Consider the following 15244-nt stretch of genomic DNA (forward strand, 5'->3'; position numbering starts at 1 on the left):
GGATGAAAAAGTTATTTGGTCTAGCAATGATGATGGGACAGATTTTATTTTAGATAAGTAAGTTGTGTCAGCTTTACCCTTTCCTCTGGAATATTCAGAATTGGCTGTTCCTGTAGACAGGGATTATGCTGGAATTGTTGATGGGATTTTACTATGTAGAAATCCTATTTATTCTCTGTATTTCTTAGTCTTTGCACATCAGAGAGGTGATGTACAGAATTTCTCTATTCTAAACACATGAAGCTGGCAAATCTTCCCTTCTCCTCCTGAGAAAACAAACGAATCTCAGATACTCCCCTCCAAACCAAACTCGGAGTAGTTTGCTTTGGGAGAGAAAGCCTAACAAATGTATTCGTACTGAGATGGCCTGCCCTGTTCACCAGGTTTGCGTGGAGATCTGTAGGGATGGTTATGAGGCCTGCCTACTCTTTTCCCTTATCGTACATGTTCTGTGTTCCTTTGACATTTTTGTCTTGCTTTCTGTCCAGCATCTTCCTCCTTCATCCAACTGACACTGGAGCTGAAGGGCAGATTTTGCTCTGTACAAAGGTATTGTGATGGGTGTATGGGGAGCGATCAAAAATTTCCAGATGGGAAAGCAGATCATGCCTTAACTAATGCACCTGATTAGGCAAGATGGGAGGCTGAAAGACTCCAGAGTATCTTATTGCAAAATGTAAACGGTAACTGACAATGGAAAAGCTGGATGTGGGAGAAGGGAGAAGCAGTCAGGTAGGGTGCGGGTGGATTTACACAGCGTTGTGAGAATTCTGTGCTCCGTCATGAGCTGCGCGGATAGAGATAAAGCAGCCTGACTCTGGAGTAGTCAAATCAGTGGGTGTTTTGAAAAGGAGTAACAGTAGCATCGGTTCCATCTGAGCTCTGGCTTCCCAGGCACATATTACCACTATCTTTGTTCCTCATGGTGTGATAATGTATAAGAAATGGGAGGGAGGAGAAGGACTTCAGCAGTAGACATTGCAAAGGGTCTTCTGTAGTAGCCGCTATGATTTCTAGCTTGAGGAGCACTTGGGGAGACTCTGTGGGTCTGCAGAGATGTTTTACCTCCTCTTTCCTGTGATGGCATCTCATTAAATAGTAAACAAAATACACAGCACCCCTAGTCCAGGTTACCACTGTGGAACTTAGAGTGGGGATGTTTGTGCCTGTGAATGGTGTGTGGGGAGCAATCTAGGCCTCTGACTACAGTCGTGTGAGGCACCAAGGATGGCGTCTTACAGTGCAAAGATGTTTGGTTATGTCTGATTCTGCAAGGAAATCATTGGAGGGAGAGAAATACCTGGAAATAGAGCTGTTCTCACCCTTTCAGTTAGCGTTTTGGCATTCTTCACTGTTCATCCCTGGAAACACCGTTGCTACAAAATCTTCTCACTGGTGTTTGCCAGTGGAATCAGGTATTGAGAGCCACCCTGAAACACTTCCCATTCTCTGCAGTGTTAGTGTCTTACAAGACTCCCTGTGTATGCCAGGTATGATGACTGTGAGAGTACCCCACTGTACTCATTTTGTCCCGAGGTACGTGAACACGTTCACTGTGGTCACCGCGCACACCCGCCACATCTGTGAGCTGACTGTCCTTGGGGAACTCCTCATTTTCCTGGAAGCCCAGGTTGGCTCCTGGAGTCTTGTTGTGACGGGCCAGGTGTTTGTAGGTGATCATTCAGTAAACTGAGGTTGTGGCAGACAGCATATGATACTAGAAATATGAAGAGGGTGTTTCTAGCCTTCTTCATTGTACCTTTCTGCTCTTCTTCACAGTAATCCTGCCTTGAATCAGGCCTGTTCCAGCTTCCTCTACAGCTTGTGCCTGAGCCTTTACTCAACTACAGAGAAGGAGAGAACTTCTTCCCAGGAGGGCAAGTTTGGGGAAAGATACAAATTGCTTCATTTAGTTTGAGGCCCTGCCACCCTCTATTTAGGCAATAGGTGCAAAAATAATAATAAAAAAACTAAGGAGGAGGGAAGGGAGGACACACATAAACTCTATCTAGAGATTTTTTTTCCCCAGCTTTTTTTTAAGCTGGTCCAACAGGGAGATAATGCTCAGAGAATGCCTTTTGAAGAGTTTGGAACCCTACCTGGTTTTGTTTACATGGTGACATTTACTAGCACAACTGTGCATGGCTTAATTGAAACAATACTGCTTGCCCTATAGTCACCCATATCTGCAGATGAAGGTCATTTTTAACTCAGGCATACTCTGTAAAGCTTTCCTGTCTGTACTGTAACTTTCCATAATAGGTAAGTCCCAAAGAAATGAGATGAAAGTTTCCACATCACAAAAGCCACTTTTCCCACTGGCAGTGGTTGGTCACCATACAGGCAGCATCAGCAAAGAGCTGGGAACCTCAAACAGAAGTGTCTTTTCATCCTCAAAGCCAGCTCCATTAAATCAGCTCTCACACTTCTGTTCATGCCAAATCATAGAGGTGCACTTGCTGTATGCAGACTGTAGGTTGGCTTTGATATTTCTTACATCAGGAGTTTCCCTAATTCAATGTGCTAGAGTTAGGGCAGGCAGATGCTTCCATCTCCCTGTTCCACTTTGTCATAGACATTCCTCATCACTGCCTGCCAGCTCATATTAGTTTTATTCCTAGAGCAAGAGATGTCTGAGCTCCTGCAGAAGGGTCTGCCTCAATTAAACTACACCGTGGCTGAAAGCCTTCTCCTCCTGGCTGAAACCCTTGAGCCTTTCTGTTTGGATCAGTCTCTTTGCAGCCACCAACACTGCTTCATACTACTGTTATACTTCGCCTACACCCTTGGGGACAGGTGAGCCAAGAGTATACAAAGCAAGTGGGTTTGTGGGCATTAACATATCATGTATTGGTGGGTAAGGCATGTGTAATGTTACTGTTTCCACTCCAATCTCTTTGAATGCAGGTTTGTCCCAGAAGCAGAATTATTTGTAGCCATAAGAAATTTCCTCCTGTCAGCCCAGGAGCATGGAGACTGTCCCCCTCCTTACGTACTCAGAGCTGCGCTTTACCTCCTTGCTGTCTGTCAGGACAAAGGCAAAGCCCTGGACTTGGTAAAAGAATATTTCATTCCTACCTCTTGAACCCTTTTTGTTGAAACTAAGGTTTCTCCTCACTCCCATCCACCCTCTTGCACAAAGTATTTTGACATAGGGGGTGAGCGGTGAATGAGTGAAGAGTGTGCAGTGCATCTACACTCTGGAAAGTTAACTGTGAAAAGCCACTAGGGAATATAGATTTGACTGAATAAACTTGCGTACGTGTGGGAAGTGTAAATGCGTTGGATAGGCTGTGAATTCACATACGGAATATAATAAATTTCATAGCTGCAGTCTCCTGAACACATCTACAGCCTCTGCAGCAGGCTTTCTAGTGTTCCCATATGGCTCTTTGCTGCTGCACAGCTTTGAGCACTGTACAAAGCCTACAAGTTTCTTAGCCTTTGTGATGCAAATGGGCTTCACAAAATGATGTTTAACTGATATATTTGATTGTCTACTTAAAAGGCAGTGTGACTGTTTCTCACAGTGAACTCATCACTTCAGCTCTTCGATATTCATTTTCTAGTGATTATTTTGTTCTCTCTCCCCCTCCCACACACTTACCAGAGGTCGTTGTGTACCATAAGGAGGATCCTGGATAATCTTCCAGATCTGAGCTTAGTCTACGGATTTGGACACCAAGTCCTCCAACTCTGGTTTTCCTGGGGAGACTGCAAGCAAACTGAGACTGCAGGAGGTGGTTTTGGTGTGTCTGATCACCTGGACAGCACTAGCCCGTTACTTCCCATTCTGAAGAGCAATTCCAGCATTTTACTTATTTTACTGGTATGTGACTTTCCCCAGGACAGGCTGCTATCCTGGCCCTGATTCAGGGGGCTTTTTGGTTCTTAATGCTCTTAGTGCTGTTATGAGGCCAAGGATTCTGCTAGAAGGACCCATGTGTCTATACACAGACTTCCACCTCCCAGGGAAGCCTGATATGGAAAATGGGACTGTGTATGTGTGTCAGCTCTTTCTCTGTCATCTATCCACTGTGATAGAAAGGGATCTGTTGAGAGTTGGCTAGGAAGGGATCCGAAGGGTGCTGCTGATGTATGGCATGAAAAACCCCATTCCTTTCTCTATGCAGATACACAGCTGGGCACTCCAGCTTCTTCTGTGGCAGCCTTTCAAGAAGCTGTTTTGCTAATTTGGGAGCAATGGTTTACTACTGATAGATGAGAAGGGTACGAGGAACAAAGAACTTTTAAAAAGCAGTGTGCAGAGAGCAGGTCTTGAGGGCAATGCTTTCTGTTTGCTTGGGGTTTTAATTTTGTTTGTTTTTAAGTGGAAAGTCTTGTCAGAGATTTTTGCAGTACTCTTGCATTTTCAGGACTGCAAATAGCACATTTTATTGCTCTTAAAAGATAAAATAAAAATCTCAGGACAGGGAAAGTTAATTGGTGCAGGGGAGCAAGGGGCCTTGAAGTAGCAGCTGGCATAATGAGCTCTGTTAACCTGTGTACTCATGACAGAATCCAGGTCCTGGTGGCTGCTCAGAGGCCTTTTCTCACGTCCACCTCTCCCACCTGCCCTGTCGCCCCTCCCCATCAGTGGCCACTTGTCCCATGACTGTTTAGCCAGTCACGTAGTAAATACTTGCTAACATTTTCACGCAAGAACATGAGATTTGCCTGTAAGGGCAAAAGCTAAAAGCTGTGATGTTTCTTCTCCAGCCTGTTAGAGAAATTAAAACTACGTATCACTGAGAATAGAAATCCATATCAGCAGACAGCGAAGAAGCAAGGTTTGATTCTGAGTGGGCACCCATCGGGCGTTACAGACTGGCATGTATTTTTTCTGATCTAAGACACTATGAAATAAATTTTACTATCCCAGGTTACTGAAATGACTGACAGGGGGGCTGTTGCATAGAGCAGCTCTTTCACAGTTAAGGTGATACTGCAACGTAGGTAGCAACATTCAGGCATTTGATACCATTGCAGAGCGTTAGTAAAAGTGGTCAATGAGTTGACGTATCAGTACAAATTAAGGGGAAGTGTCCCATCAGACTTGCCTACACTGTTACCCTTGGTAGTAGTTCTGGAACTTACCACTCCATAAAGTAAAGCAGATTTATACAACACAGGTCTATCAATAAGCAAAAGAGAAACAGCAGCTCCTTCCCTGAATGGTACAGCATTCCTGCCTTCCCCTTTCTGTCTTGCCATGTGCTCTGGCAGGAATAAATTAATTTAGCTCTGTCCTGGTCTTTAAAGTGAGTTGTAATAAATCACAGGCTTTGACAATTCACCTTTCAGTTGGGGAAGAGCATAATCAATCTGAATTTAGATGGGCTAATAAAACAGTGCAATATCCTGGGATAAATATACTGTCAGATGTAAACAAAACTTATGAGGTGAATAACCTCAGCTTGAGAACCCACTAGTAAAATGGAAAGGCCTCTGCATGGTACAGTGAAACAAAAATGAATGTCCTTCCAAGGATGATTTATTTGCTTATCTGCTTTTAATAATTGTCTGGATTAGATAGAACAGATAGTTAGTGCCTTCATCTGAGACCTTGCGCTCCTGAGTAGGAAGGAAGATGTTAACACGGTGATGCATTTACCAGGACCAGGAAGGCTGTGGCCCTTGGTTAGTGCCTTTTTGTGCTGCCTGTGTTCATCTGGGGTGAATGTGGTCGTGATCACCTGCTGTCCCTCTTGTCTTCTCCATGCTCCAGATCTCTCAGAGAATGGGGATAGGCTGACTGACGTTGGATTATGTTCCCGAATGTCATATGGAGCAGATCTATGTCAGCAGAGCCAATTGTGCAGACAGCTCCCTGCCCCTTATTCCTGAAGGTCTCGGATATGGGCAGGAATCAGGCTCAGAAATAGAGGGGTTTTTCTGGCACAGGCAGCCTGTTCTTACCTTAACTCCTTTCCTTGGGTATGGGGTGCCGCAGCCATTTCCTCTCCATCATCCCAGTCTGGATGCATGACTACTGTGTGATAGGGGAAGGCAGCTGGAAAAGGCAGTAGGCTTGGTCCTAGCAGGCTGTAGGCTTGGTTGCCAAAACCAGTTTTCTGTTTACCCCTTTCAGCTGTAGCATTTGCAATGCAGTAGCCAGGACTATGTGGGGAGGAGAGGAAAGGTAGTGCTGACATAATACATGTTGAGACAATCATATTATGTCAGCGCTACCAGGCATTTTCTGCCTGCTCTTCATGGCATGGCATCTGTACATGCTGTGCAGGTGAATTTAATGTTAAACACCTTAACAACAAAAGTATGCCCGAACTAAGGCTACTGGCTGTGGGATTCAGCTCAGAGACTCCAGACAGAGCTCTGTAGTCAAGAAGCAGCCTCGTGGGCTGAATGCTGTGTACACGACTCTTCCATTTTCCGTGATTGAGTGATTGCTTGTCTGGTTTATGTGCGTTTCATGCAGTTTAGCTGTTACGTTGCTACTGCAGATACAAGGCTGCCAGCCTTTTGAAAATGGGTAGCTATGGACTGACTCATAAACTTGATTTTAGGTAAGCATCTTTAATATGCAACCTGATTTTTCAAAACAACAAGGAGAGCAGAAGTGCCAGAGGCTCTCTGCTCTTGGAAACAGGGCCCTGGCTTTAGGATCTCACTTGTCTAAAACCTTGACCTTAAATGTATGTTACCCCTACACTTGTGTGCTGGACGCGCGTTACATAGCCAAATGCATTCTTTAAACAGGATATTACTCAGAAGTGCCTATCAGACAGAGTCCGTCTGCTTTATTCAGTTCTCTATTTAATCAGGACATACTTAATCTGAATGGTGCTTTATTAGGCTGTTTCCCAAGGCACCAGATTAGCATAATGGTATTAAATAGCAGCGACTTCGGCCTAATCAGGGCAGAAAGGTAATGTGTGTGCTTTTTCCCTGGCAGGACCTGGTCTGTTCAAGCTCTGTGGAGGTGGCTTGGAAGGTGTTGATGACTCTAAGGACCTTCCTGGAAAGAAATGAGGATGTCCTTGTCTGTGACCTCCTCCGGAGTCGGTTCCTACAGATTCTGCAGCAGCTGCTGGTAGAGTGCAGCTCAGCCTCCTTACAAGGTGACCCCCCGCTGTGACTTGGTCTTGGTGTAAAATCAACTGGTAGGGTAGATGGCTGAAGGGATGCAGTCTGGGATAAAGTGGTTTTGGACTGCTGATACAGCTTCAGTGCTTATGTGCATGAGGAAATTTACGGACAGAGCTGTGCTGATTTAGTTTCCTTTTGCAGACATTCTTGAAGTGAGAGAGTCTTTTTTTGATTTAGGTTGTTCTGGCTTCAAACTGTGATTGTTAAACCAAGGCAAAGTTTTTTTTATGCTGTCATGAGTGTTCAAGTGGAGAACTGTGCTGGTAAATCTCCCAGCTTGAACAGGGTCTCAACTGGTGACTGAAAGACATCCTCCTTTTTGCCTTTTCTCTGTGCAAAACATCTTTGTATACCTGAGTACACTCAGTTCCCAGGGCACAGGGACGGGGAGCAGAGATAGTTTGAATCATTCATGATATTGATCTCCAAACAGGAGCTGTGGTACTACCAGATCTCATAATTCTATTAAATCTCTCAAAGATTTAGCAGGGTTGTGACTAGGGGAAATCCCTCTGTTTTCCTTACTAGCCCTGGCTGTGGAGTTGGGAGTGTTGTCCCATCATGAATGGTGCTGCACAAAGCAATCTGTGAGCTTGAACTGAAAAAGGGAGCAGTGCTAGGATGACCTTGGCTCCCCTGGGATAGGGGCCCAGCACAACTTTTGCTTGTTCCTGAGGGAGTGGCTGACACTTGTAACAGCCCTGCTCTGTTTGAGTTTTGCTGTGCAGCAGTTGGGATGGAAGCAACAAGAGGGAAACTTTTTGCCTTACCTCCAGCAAAGTCAGTAGGCTGGAGGAGAGGAGGATTGAAAGGAGCATGGTAGAGCATGAGGCCTCAAGGCTATGGATAAAGAAGGCAATGTTGGTATCTGCCAGATCTGATCTTGTTTGGAATTGCCAACATTTGGAGTTGTGGTGTCCCTGTGTCACTGATCTAGGGGTGCCAGGGGCTGTGGGGAGGTAGATTGTCCATTTCCTGTTGCGGGAGTCAGACCTATTCTTCCAAACCACTGGTGATGGAGACAGAACACTGGGCTAGAGGGGCTTTTGCAAGATTAGAGCCCTTCTCCTGTGTCTAATATCCCCAGCTCCTCTTCATACTACATCTTGAACTCTTTAGCTGAGTTACTGGCAGCCCCATCCGGAAAGCCAAACACCAGATGTACTCTGGAGACACGACTTCCTTGTCTCCCAGCACACAGGCAGCTCTCTGTGAGGTCTGGGGCAGATAAGTCCAAGGGATCTGCATCCCTGTTCAAACAGTACCCTGCTCTTAGACAACAAGAAGGCCCAAACAGTGGGACTCCATCAAGAATATATTAACATTAAAGACACCCATAAATATCTCCTCCTCAAAACTGAAAACTCCTGAGCCTTTATGAAGATGTTTTCTGCAGGCTATGGTTGCTTGCTGTAGGTATGGCTATATACAATGCAAAATCTTTACTTGTTTACAGTGCTGCAGAAGAGTGAGTATAGGATGGAGGGGGTTGCCCTGGGGAGTTGGTGGTCTGAGCAGCTCCATTCTCCTTGTGTACAGACCTGTTGTGTAGGGCTCTCACCTCTGCTGTCGTGTGGGGCTCTCACCTCTGCTGTCGCTGCTCTGCCCTCTCGGGTGGGATGGACAGCGTTTTCCGGCCTCACAAGATGCTGGAAAACAAATGCTGTGCAACTGAGTCCTCTGAGGTGCTCGGCTGCTGTCAAAGCATGGGCTGCCAGTGACGGTAAGTAGATGGTAAGAGGGCAGTCTGCAAAGGCTGGTGACTTCTAGCTTATTAGAGGTGTCAATTTGAGTGTGAGGTGACCATGCCCCTTACACAGTTCACTGAGGGTGTAAAAGAACCTCGCCTCTTTTTTCACCCCTCTTTTCTGGTTGTTCCTAAAATGGTGTTGGCAGGGTCCAGTGTGTAACTCAGGCTGACCCACAGTGGCAGGAAGGGGGCCTGATCTGGAGGGGACTGTAGAGATGAGAATTGTTGGGAGCGTGTCTGTGTGTGTGAGCGTAAAGGGGGCATACTTCCTCCCCTAAAGCACCCTCATTCCTGAGCCGGAAAATTAACAATTCTTGGCATGCTTTAAGGTACAACAGTTTAGAGTTCACTGACAAGCTAAGCTGTCTTCCCCCTTCTTAGCTAACAGGAACCTGCCTGTTTTGCTGAGCCTCCTTTTCCTGGTGCAGCTGCGGAGCAAGGGTGTGAGGGAGCTGGACAGCACAGACTTCAAGTTGCTTCATCAGGGTGAGTCTGTGCATCCACCTTCTCCCAGGGGGCTTCGATCTGTGTTTGTTAATTGTTCCATAAGGTGATTAGGGTGTACCTTGCATTACAGTTGTGGTTGCTTTGAAATATTTTCATAGCCAGAACATTGTAAAGAGCCCTGGATACCAGTTCAGTCAACAAAACCCAGGTTGTCTTTCTCTTGCTTTTACAATACATTTGTTGTCTGAAACCTCACAAGGTGGCCAAAGTATTCACCTGGCCGTGACATGATTTCAGGGTCTGTGACTGTTGACTTGGCACAGGACGGTACTGCTGATATGCTTCCTGAAACATCCTTTCCTGTCCACGCTTGCTGACACATTCCTGTAGGGTTCAGGCCACAGGGGTGTCCTGTGAACCAGCCATGGGGGACCAGCAGCCCAGTGAACCTAGGCTCTCCCTGGAGTGTGAGTCCAGCGTATACAGGTCCCAACCAGGTGCCCAAAGACACAGAAGAGCGGGCTGTCTTTGTTTACTCACCATACCATGACCTGCTGTCTTGTCTGGTGATCCTGACTTCTCCTTTCTTACTTGGCTATTGGAGGTTCATGCAGGCTGTGAAAAAGATACTAGAGGGACATTCAGCTGATCCATCCTTTCATCTCTTCCCTGCTCTGACAAATTGATCTCTCCAGCAGACTTTGAAGGACTATCCCCTTCAATTTGAAATGTTCCATGTCTCAGGGCTGCCTGTGTTGCCCTTGTAAAGAAACTGTGTTCCTCAGACATTCATTAGCCAAGGGAACTGGGGGTGTGGAAGAAGCATGTCCTCTTTGTACCAGCCCTTTTTAGCTGCTGTGATTTCAGAGCACAGCTCAGCTGCTCCCAGGAGTCACAAGCTCCTTCTGCTCTTGCTTTCTGCTCTGTATTTTTCAACACAACTCTCTCCCTGCCCCAGCCACCCCCTTCATTCCCTGCTTGGCTCCCCAGGCTATGTTCTTCAGGGGTGGGTGTGCAGGGCACTCTCCTCTGATGAGGCTTACACGAAACCAGCTCGTTGATGGAAGGGGTGCGGGGAGGCGTGTTGATGTGTGTTTTTTGAGAATTGTTTACTCAGACTTTAAGCTCTTTAAAAGATCTCCTATGACAGTTTTGCTGAGTGCTGCAGTCCTGGGTTTCCCTCCCAAACTCTTGCTAAATGTTGCTCCTAAGTGTTTGGTGATTACAACAAACATGGCGCGTTTATTCCTAGTGTGAGCAGAGTTGGTGGGAGTGGAAGAGCACAGCTCTCTGTGCCATTCCCCAGTCTGGTCACCACGTGAGACAGGCACATGGCTGTTTATGGTTGACGTAGTATTAGGATCAAACTCACTCTGTGGGAACAAGTAACTTATAGTCTGTTGCTCTTAGATTCATTACTGCTCAATGTGATGTATGTCCTTTAATATACCCTTTGCTATTCACCCCCTCCCCATTATCATCTTCTACTGCACTGCCCGGTCTAAAGCAAACACTCTAGGGCAGATGCCTGTTGCTTTTTCTGCACCATGTTCTGTTTATTTTCACTTCAGGTTGTGTAGCTCTTGTCTGAATCCTGTCACCGCTGACTGACTTCTTTCTTGTGCTGAGGTTATCTGTTACATTGGTGTCTGTGTTATGCACGTTCTTTTGTTTCCAGTCAGTAATCTCTGTGGGAAATGCAGGACGATGGACACTGACCTCCTGCAGCCATCCTTGAATTTTCTGTACTGGAGCCTTCATCAGACAACGCCTTGTAGTCAACAGAGAGGTGAGGCAAGATTGTATTAAGTTAACCTCAGCGAGGTTGTAGCTTGGCCATCAGAGACTGTATTCTAACTGTCTCAGCGGGTAAGGTGGATTTTTCCCCTTCCAGATGCAGCATTGCACTTAACAAAGACCATTTTGTATTTGGGATGAGGTTTTTTAGGTTGGGGGTTTTGTTTCGTTTTGTTTTGTTTTCGCTGCCTTCTGATGATTCAGGAATTGGCTGCTGAGAGACAGAATCACTGTATTTTTCTTGTTCGTAAAACACAGCAGTGGGGCTTTCGCACCTTGTTTGAAATGTCCTGGTATTGCCATGGTTCAAAAAATTAAACAATAATAGAGAACAGCTCTAATCAGCCTTCCAGCTGTGTTAGCTGAAGGCTGGTCATTTTATTAGCTGGCCGAGAAGTCGCTTGTGCCGTGGGACATGAATACCAAGCGTAGCTGGACAGCCTTACTCTGACGAGCCATGGCAGCTGGGGCTGCCTCACTGCAGCAGTGGTGTGCCCTGCACTTCTCTTCTGCTTGTCAAGCTGGTTTAACCTGTGCCATCCCGTCGGCCTCTCTGATTATGTTTCTCCCACACAGCAGTGGCTGTGCTGCTCTCCAACGTGTCCTTGCTAGAGCTCCTGCAGAAGGTTTTGGAGTGCACCTGGTTGCGGTCCCCTCCCTCCGAACCTGCTTACTTATCATCTGAGGATGCCTTGCTGTGCTCTGGATGGCTGTTGGCAGCGTCCCTCTTACTTTATCAGCATCGCTACAATACTGAGGTTAGAACCACTCTAGCGTTCAGATCCAGAGACTGGCTAAACCTTAAAAAAAAAAAAAAAAAATTTAAAAAAATCTTCGTTAGCAAAGTGTTTTGCTTTGGCCTGGGATCGGCTTGTCTCGGTTGCTCTTTTGTTATTGTCCATAGGTTGTTCCCTACTGTACTTCTCCAGCAGGACTGGAAGCTAGCATGTTGCTGAAGGCTGAGACCCGAATCATCGAAGAGTTAGAGAGGGGCAGAAACCCTGGTGGAAAAAGTGCATACCTAGCCCTCCTGATCCAAACCACTTTCCTCTTCAGGACAGAGCAAAATACATTTTAAGGCCTTTCTCAAGGGAAAGCTGGGGGTGGGAGATACAGCTCCCATGTTGTAAACTGCTTTTTTGGTACTAAAATGATCAATAGTGGAACAGTCACAATCCAAGCCTATTATTGGCAAAGAAGTGTTCAATATTAGCAAGCTCATATGAATGTGGGCAGCTGTCATTGTGTTTGATGCTTTGCAGTCCGACAAGAGAGCTAAGCTGGAGTTGTCAGCTGATGTTAGAATTACAGCTTTGAGGGAAGCACTTTCTAATGCCGACACAAGGGGATAATGTTTTCTTTTGGTATCTTCCCAGGCCTCTCTCCCTCTCCTGATATGGAGTTAAACAGCATGTCAGGAGTTGTGAGCTCTGCTCTTGCAGCTATGCCCAGCAGAGTATGTGCTTTGGGACTCAGTGTGCCTATTTGCAGGTGATAAAATCACATTAAGGACATGCGTGCATCTGCACAGAGAGGCAAGGGTTGGTTTTCTAATGCTGAGGGAAGACGTTTTCCAAAAGGCCAACCCAGACCAAGTCCGCGCCTGTTGCCTTGTGGGTGTGCTGCCTCTGCTTAGGTCTTGCGGCACGGGACTTGTATGGGCTGTCAGCTGCGTGAATGCATGGCAAGACCTGCCTGTCCCTGCTCTGTTAACTGCTGAGCACAATTTACCTTCTCAGTTTCCAAGTCAGGGCTGTGTCTGGGTGGTCAGTGTTGTGCCAGTCCCAAAAGGGATTAAATTCCCGTGGCTAGTGTTGAGCTTCATCTTCTGGGATTGAATCGCTCAGCTCATATTGATCCTTGAAGTGCAATCATTTAGCAGCTTATAAACCCTTGTTTGGCTTCATCAATACCTTACTGGCTTGATGTGCCAGAATCCTTCTTTCACCAGAGATGGGCAAAGAAACTACAGATGCAGGTGGCAAATGGAATTGATTCAAGGATGCTTCAGCATTTCTGATCTTCAGCATTTCTAAGCTTCAGCGTTCCTAATCTTCTGCTGAGGGGGAAGGAGAGGGGATAAGAGGAAGACTCACTTCTTTTGCTGCTTTCTGTGGCTCAGTATAGCTGAAGCTGCACAAAGCATCCTGGAGGCCCTTGTAAAAGAGCCTTTGGCCTTTGTGGCTGTGAATGTGAGCTGATGCCAGGCTGTCTCCCGGAGCCTGCATTTTTTTTTAGAGCGGAGCAATGGCTCTGAGAAATGGCCACGTTAATCTCAGGCTGGTGTTAATAGTGAGGGCTTGTCTGGCCATAGCAAGCTTGCGTGTTAACTGTGTTACTGCTACTGGCTTTAGCAGAAGCCTGTGGGTAAACATGGGTCATGGCTGGTACGCTATTAAAGGCTTTGGCTTGTCAGTTCTTTGACAAATAACCACTGCTACCCTGTTGCAGCAGGTACTCCTCGCTCTCCTATTGAACACCTCTCCAGAAGACAGTTTGAAGGAATCAGCCTTGTGGTCCTTATTCCTGCCCTCCCTTGCCAACTCTCTGCCTTACCGAAGAGCTTGAACCCTTCTGGGGCTCTGTGAGGTTTTATGCCATTGCATAAATAACAGCCAATGGACGGCTGTTCTGCGCGGAAAGCAGTGTTTTGCAGACTGCTTTCTCAAGCCCACCTTCCCTGTTTCCCCTAGTTCCCAAGTCCCTAAGCTCCTCTGCCTCCTTCACTCATGCCATAGTTCCTAGCCCTGGGCTCTCTGCAGGCTTCCCAGCTCCAGCAGTCAGGGCCAGATTCTCGTTGTCACTGCTGGCTTTTGGCTGCCTGGCTCCTCAGTCCTGCTGTGGGGCTAAGCTGTGTTTGGTGATGGTTGTTCCTGCTACTCCATGTGCTCATCAGTCTGCCAGCCACGTGCCAGAGGGTCTGCAGGGAGTAGTGAGCATGAGACAGGCAAACGGGTTGCACTGTGGTTTGGAAGCTGCGTGGGGCTGGCAGCTGGTGGCGAGTGAAATTTGAGGGCCCAGTGATGTGAATCCCCTTCTGGATCAAACTCCTGAAACCCTGTTGCTGTTCCCTTGGTTTTCAGTAGTCATCGTGGAGTAGTGTCTAAGGACTGAAAATACGTAAGGGAGCTTTTTACCTGGTCCAAACCAGCACCATTCATTCTCTTGTTTAATTCTTCTCTAGGTTCACCAGACACTCTCTCTAGACCTAACAGAAGTCCTGAATGCAGTCATCTTCAGGAAGAAGCAGCCAATCCTGCTGTTAGGTATTTTGCATCTGTTACAGGGATTTGACTGGAAGCAGCTGCTAGTAACCATGCTACAGGCAACAAGCGAGAACTGGTGACTATGGGATGGGATGGTGCGGGTGCTGGTGGGAATCTGGAACCTTTGGTCCGTTTGGCTTTGGGAGTACGTAACTGGTGATGAGAAAGGGCAAAAGGGAACTGTCTGGAGTTCTGCTGTGCTTGGAAAAATCTTCCTTGGAGGTTGGTAGTGACATCTGGAACCGAGCGTGAACTGGGATAGTGTCTCACAGGGAAGGGATGAACAAGGGAACTCACGTTGCCATTCCTGCCTGCAGCTGTGAGCAGCTGCTGGGCAACTCCAACTTAAGCCCAAATTTTCACTCCTCATCCTCTCCCATACTATTGCACAGGCACCAACACACAGGGCAGGGGGGAGGAAAACACTGTCACACACTAATAAGCGGCTCCCTGTCTAGTGAGCATCATGCAGTTCCTGAAAGCCCTCCTGCGACAGAACTTCTCCTCCTCTCTGCTGGTGATCGTTGGGCAAAACACAGCCCAAGGTGCTATGCAACCACAGCCGTCGTCACTGGAGGATGCTGCCTTGCACCCCCTTGCTGTGCAGCAGGTCTTCCCGCTTGTTGTCAGTCTGCAGAACCTTCTGGTGCATGTCCAGTTGCAGGTATATAAAATACAACTTTTGGAACAGCACTAGTGTTGTTGGGCTTCAAGCAGGTACACTAACCTGAGGAGAAACCACCCTGTTGCAGAAACTAAGGGGCTGCATTTTTTTTTTCTTCTGCCTGCATTTTCTACCCCTTACAGCCATGTGATGAGGAGGAGGGAAAATGCTCCTGCTGCAGCATGGCGCAGTGAGAAAGAAGGTAAATTA

At 46.8% G+C, this 15244-nt stretch overlaps 1 protein-coding gene across 1 annotated transcript in view; it reads left to right on the plus strand.

The window, feature by feature from the left end:
- Nucleotides 1-15244, plus strand: part of MEI1 (meiotic double-stranded break formation protein 1) — a 41012-nt gene that overhangs the window by 20245 nt on the left and 5523 nt on the right. The window contains exons 16-26 of the mRNA XM_035903196.1: nt 489-549; nt 1780-1877; nt 2622-2796; nt 2908-3055; nt 3611-3829; nt 6917-7082; nt 9242-9346; nt 10986-11096; nt 11681-11862; nt 14289-14370; nt 14829-15034. Of these exons, the coding sequence (XP_035759089.1) occupies nt 489-549; nt 1780-1877; nt 2622-2796; nt 2908-3055; nt 3611-3829; nt 6917-7082; nt 9242-9346; nt 10986-11096; nt 11681-11862; nt 14289-14370; nt 14829-15034 (1553 nt within the window). The remainder of the gene's footprint in view (nt 1-488; nt 550-1779; nt 1878-2621; nt 2797-2907; nt 3056-3610; nt 3830-6916; nt 7083-9241; nt 9347-10985; nt 11097-11680; nt 11863-14288; nt 14371-14828; nt 15035-15244) is intronic.

Source organism: Egretta garzetta, unplaced genomic scaffold (assembly GCF_000687185.1).
Source record: "Egretta garzetta isolate BGI_Z169 unplaced genomic scaffold, ASM68718v1 scaffold51, whole genome shotgun sequence".
NCBI lineage: Eukaryota > Metazoa > Chordata > Aves > Pelecaniformes > Ardeidae > Egretta > Egretta garzetta.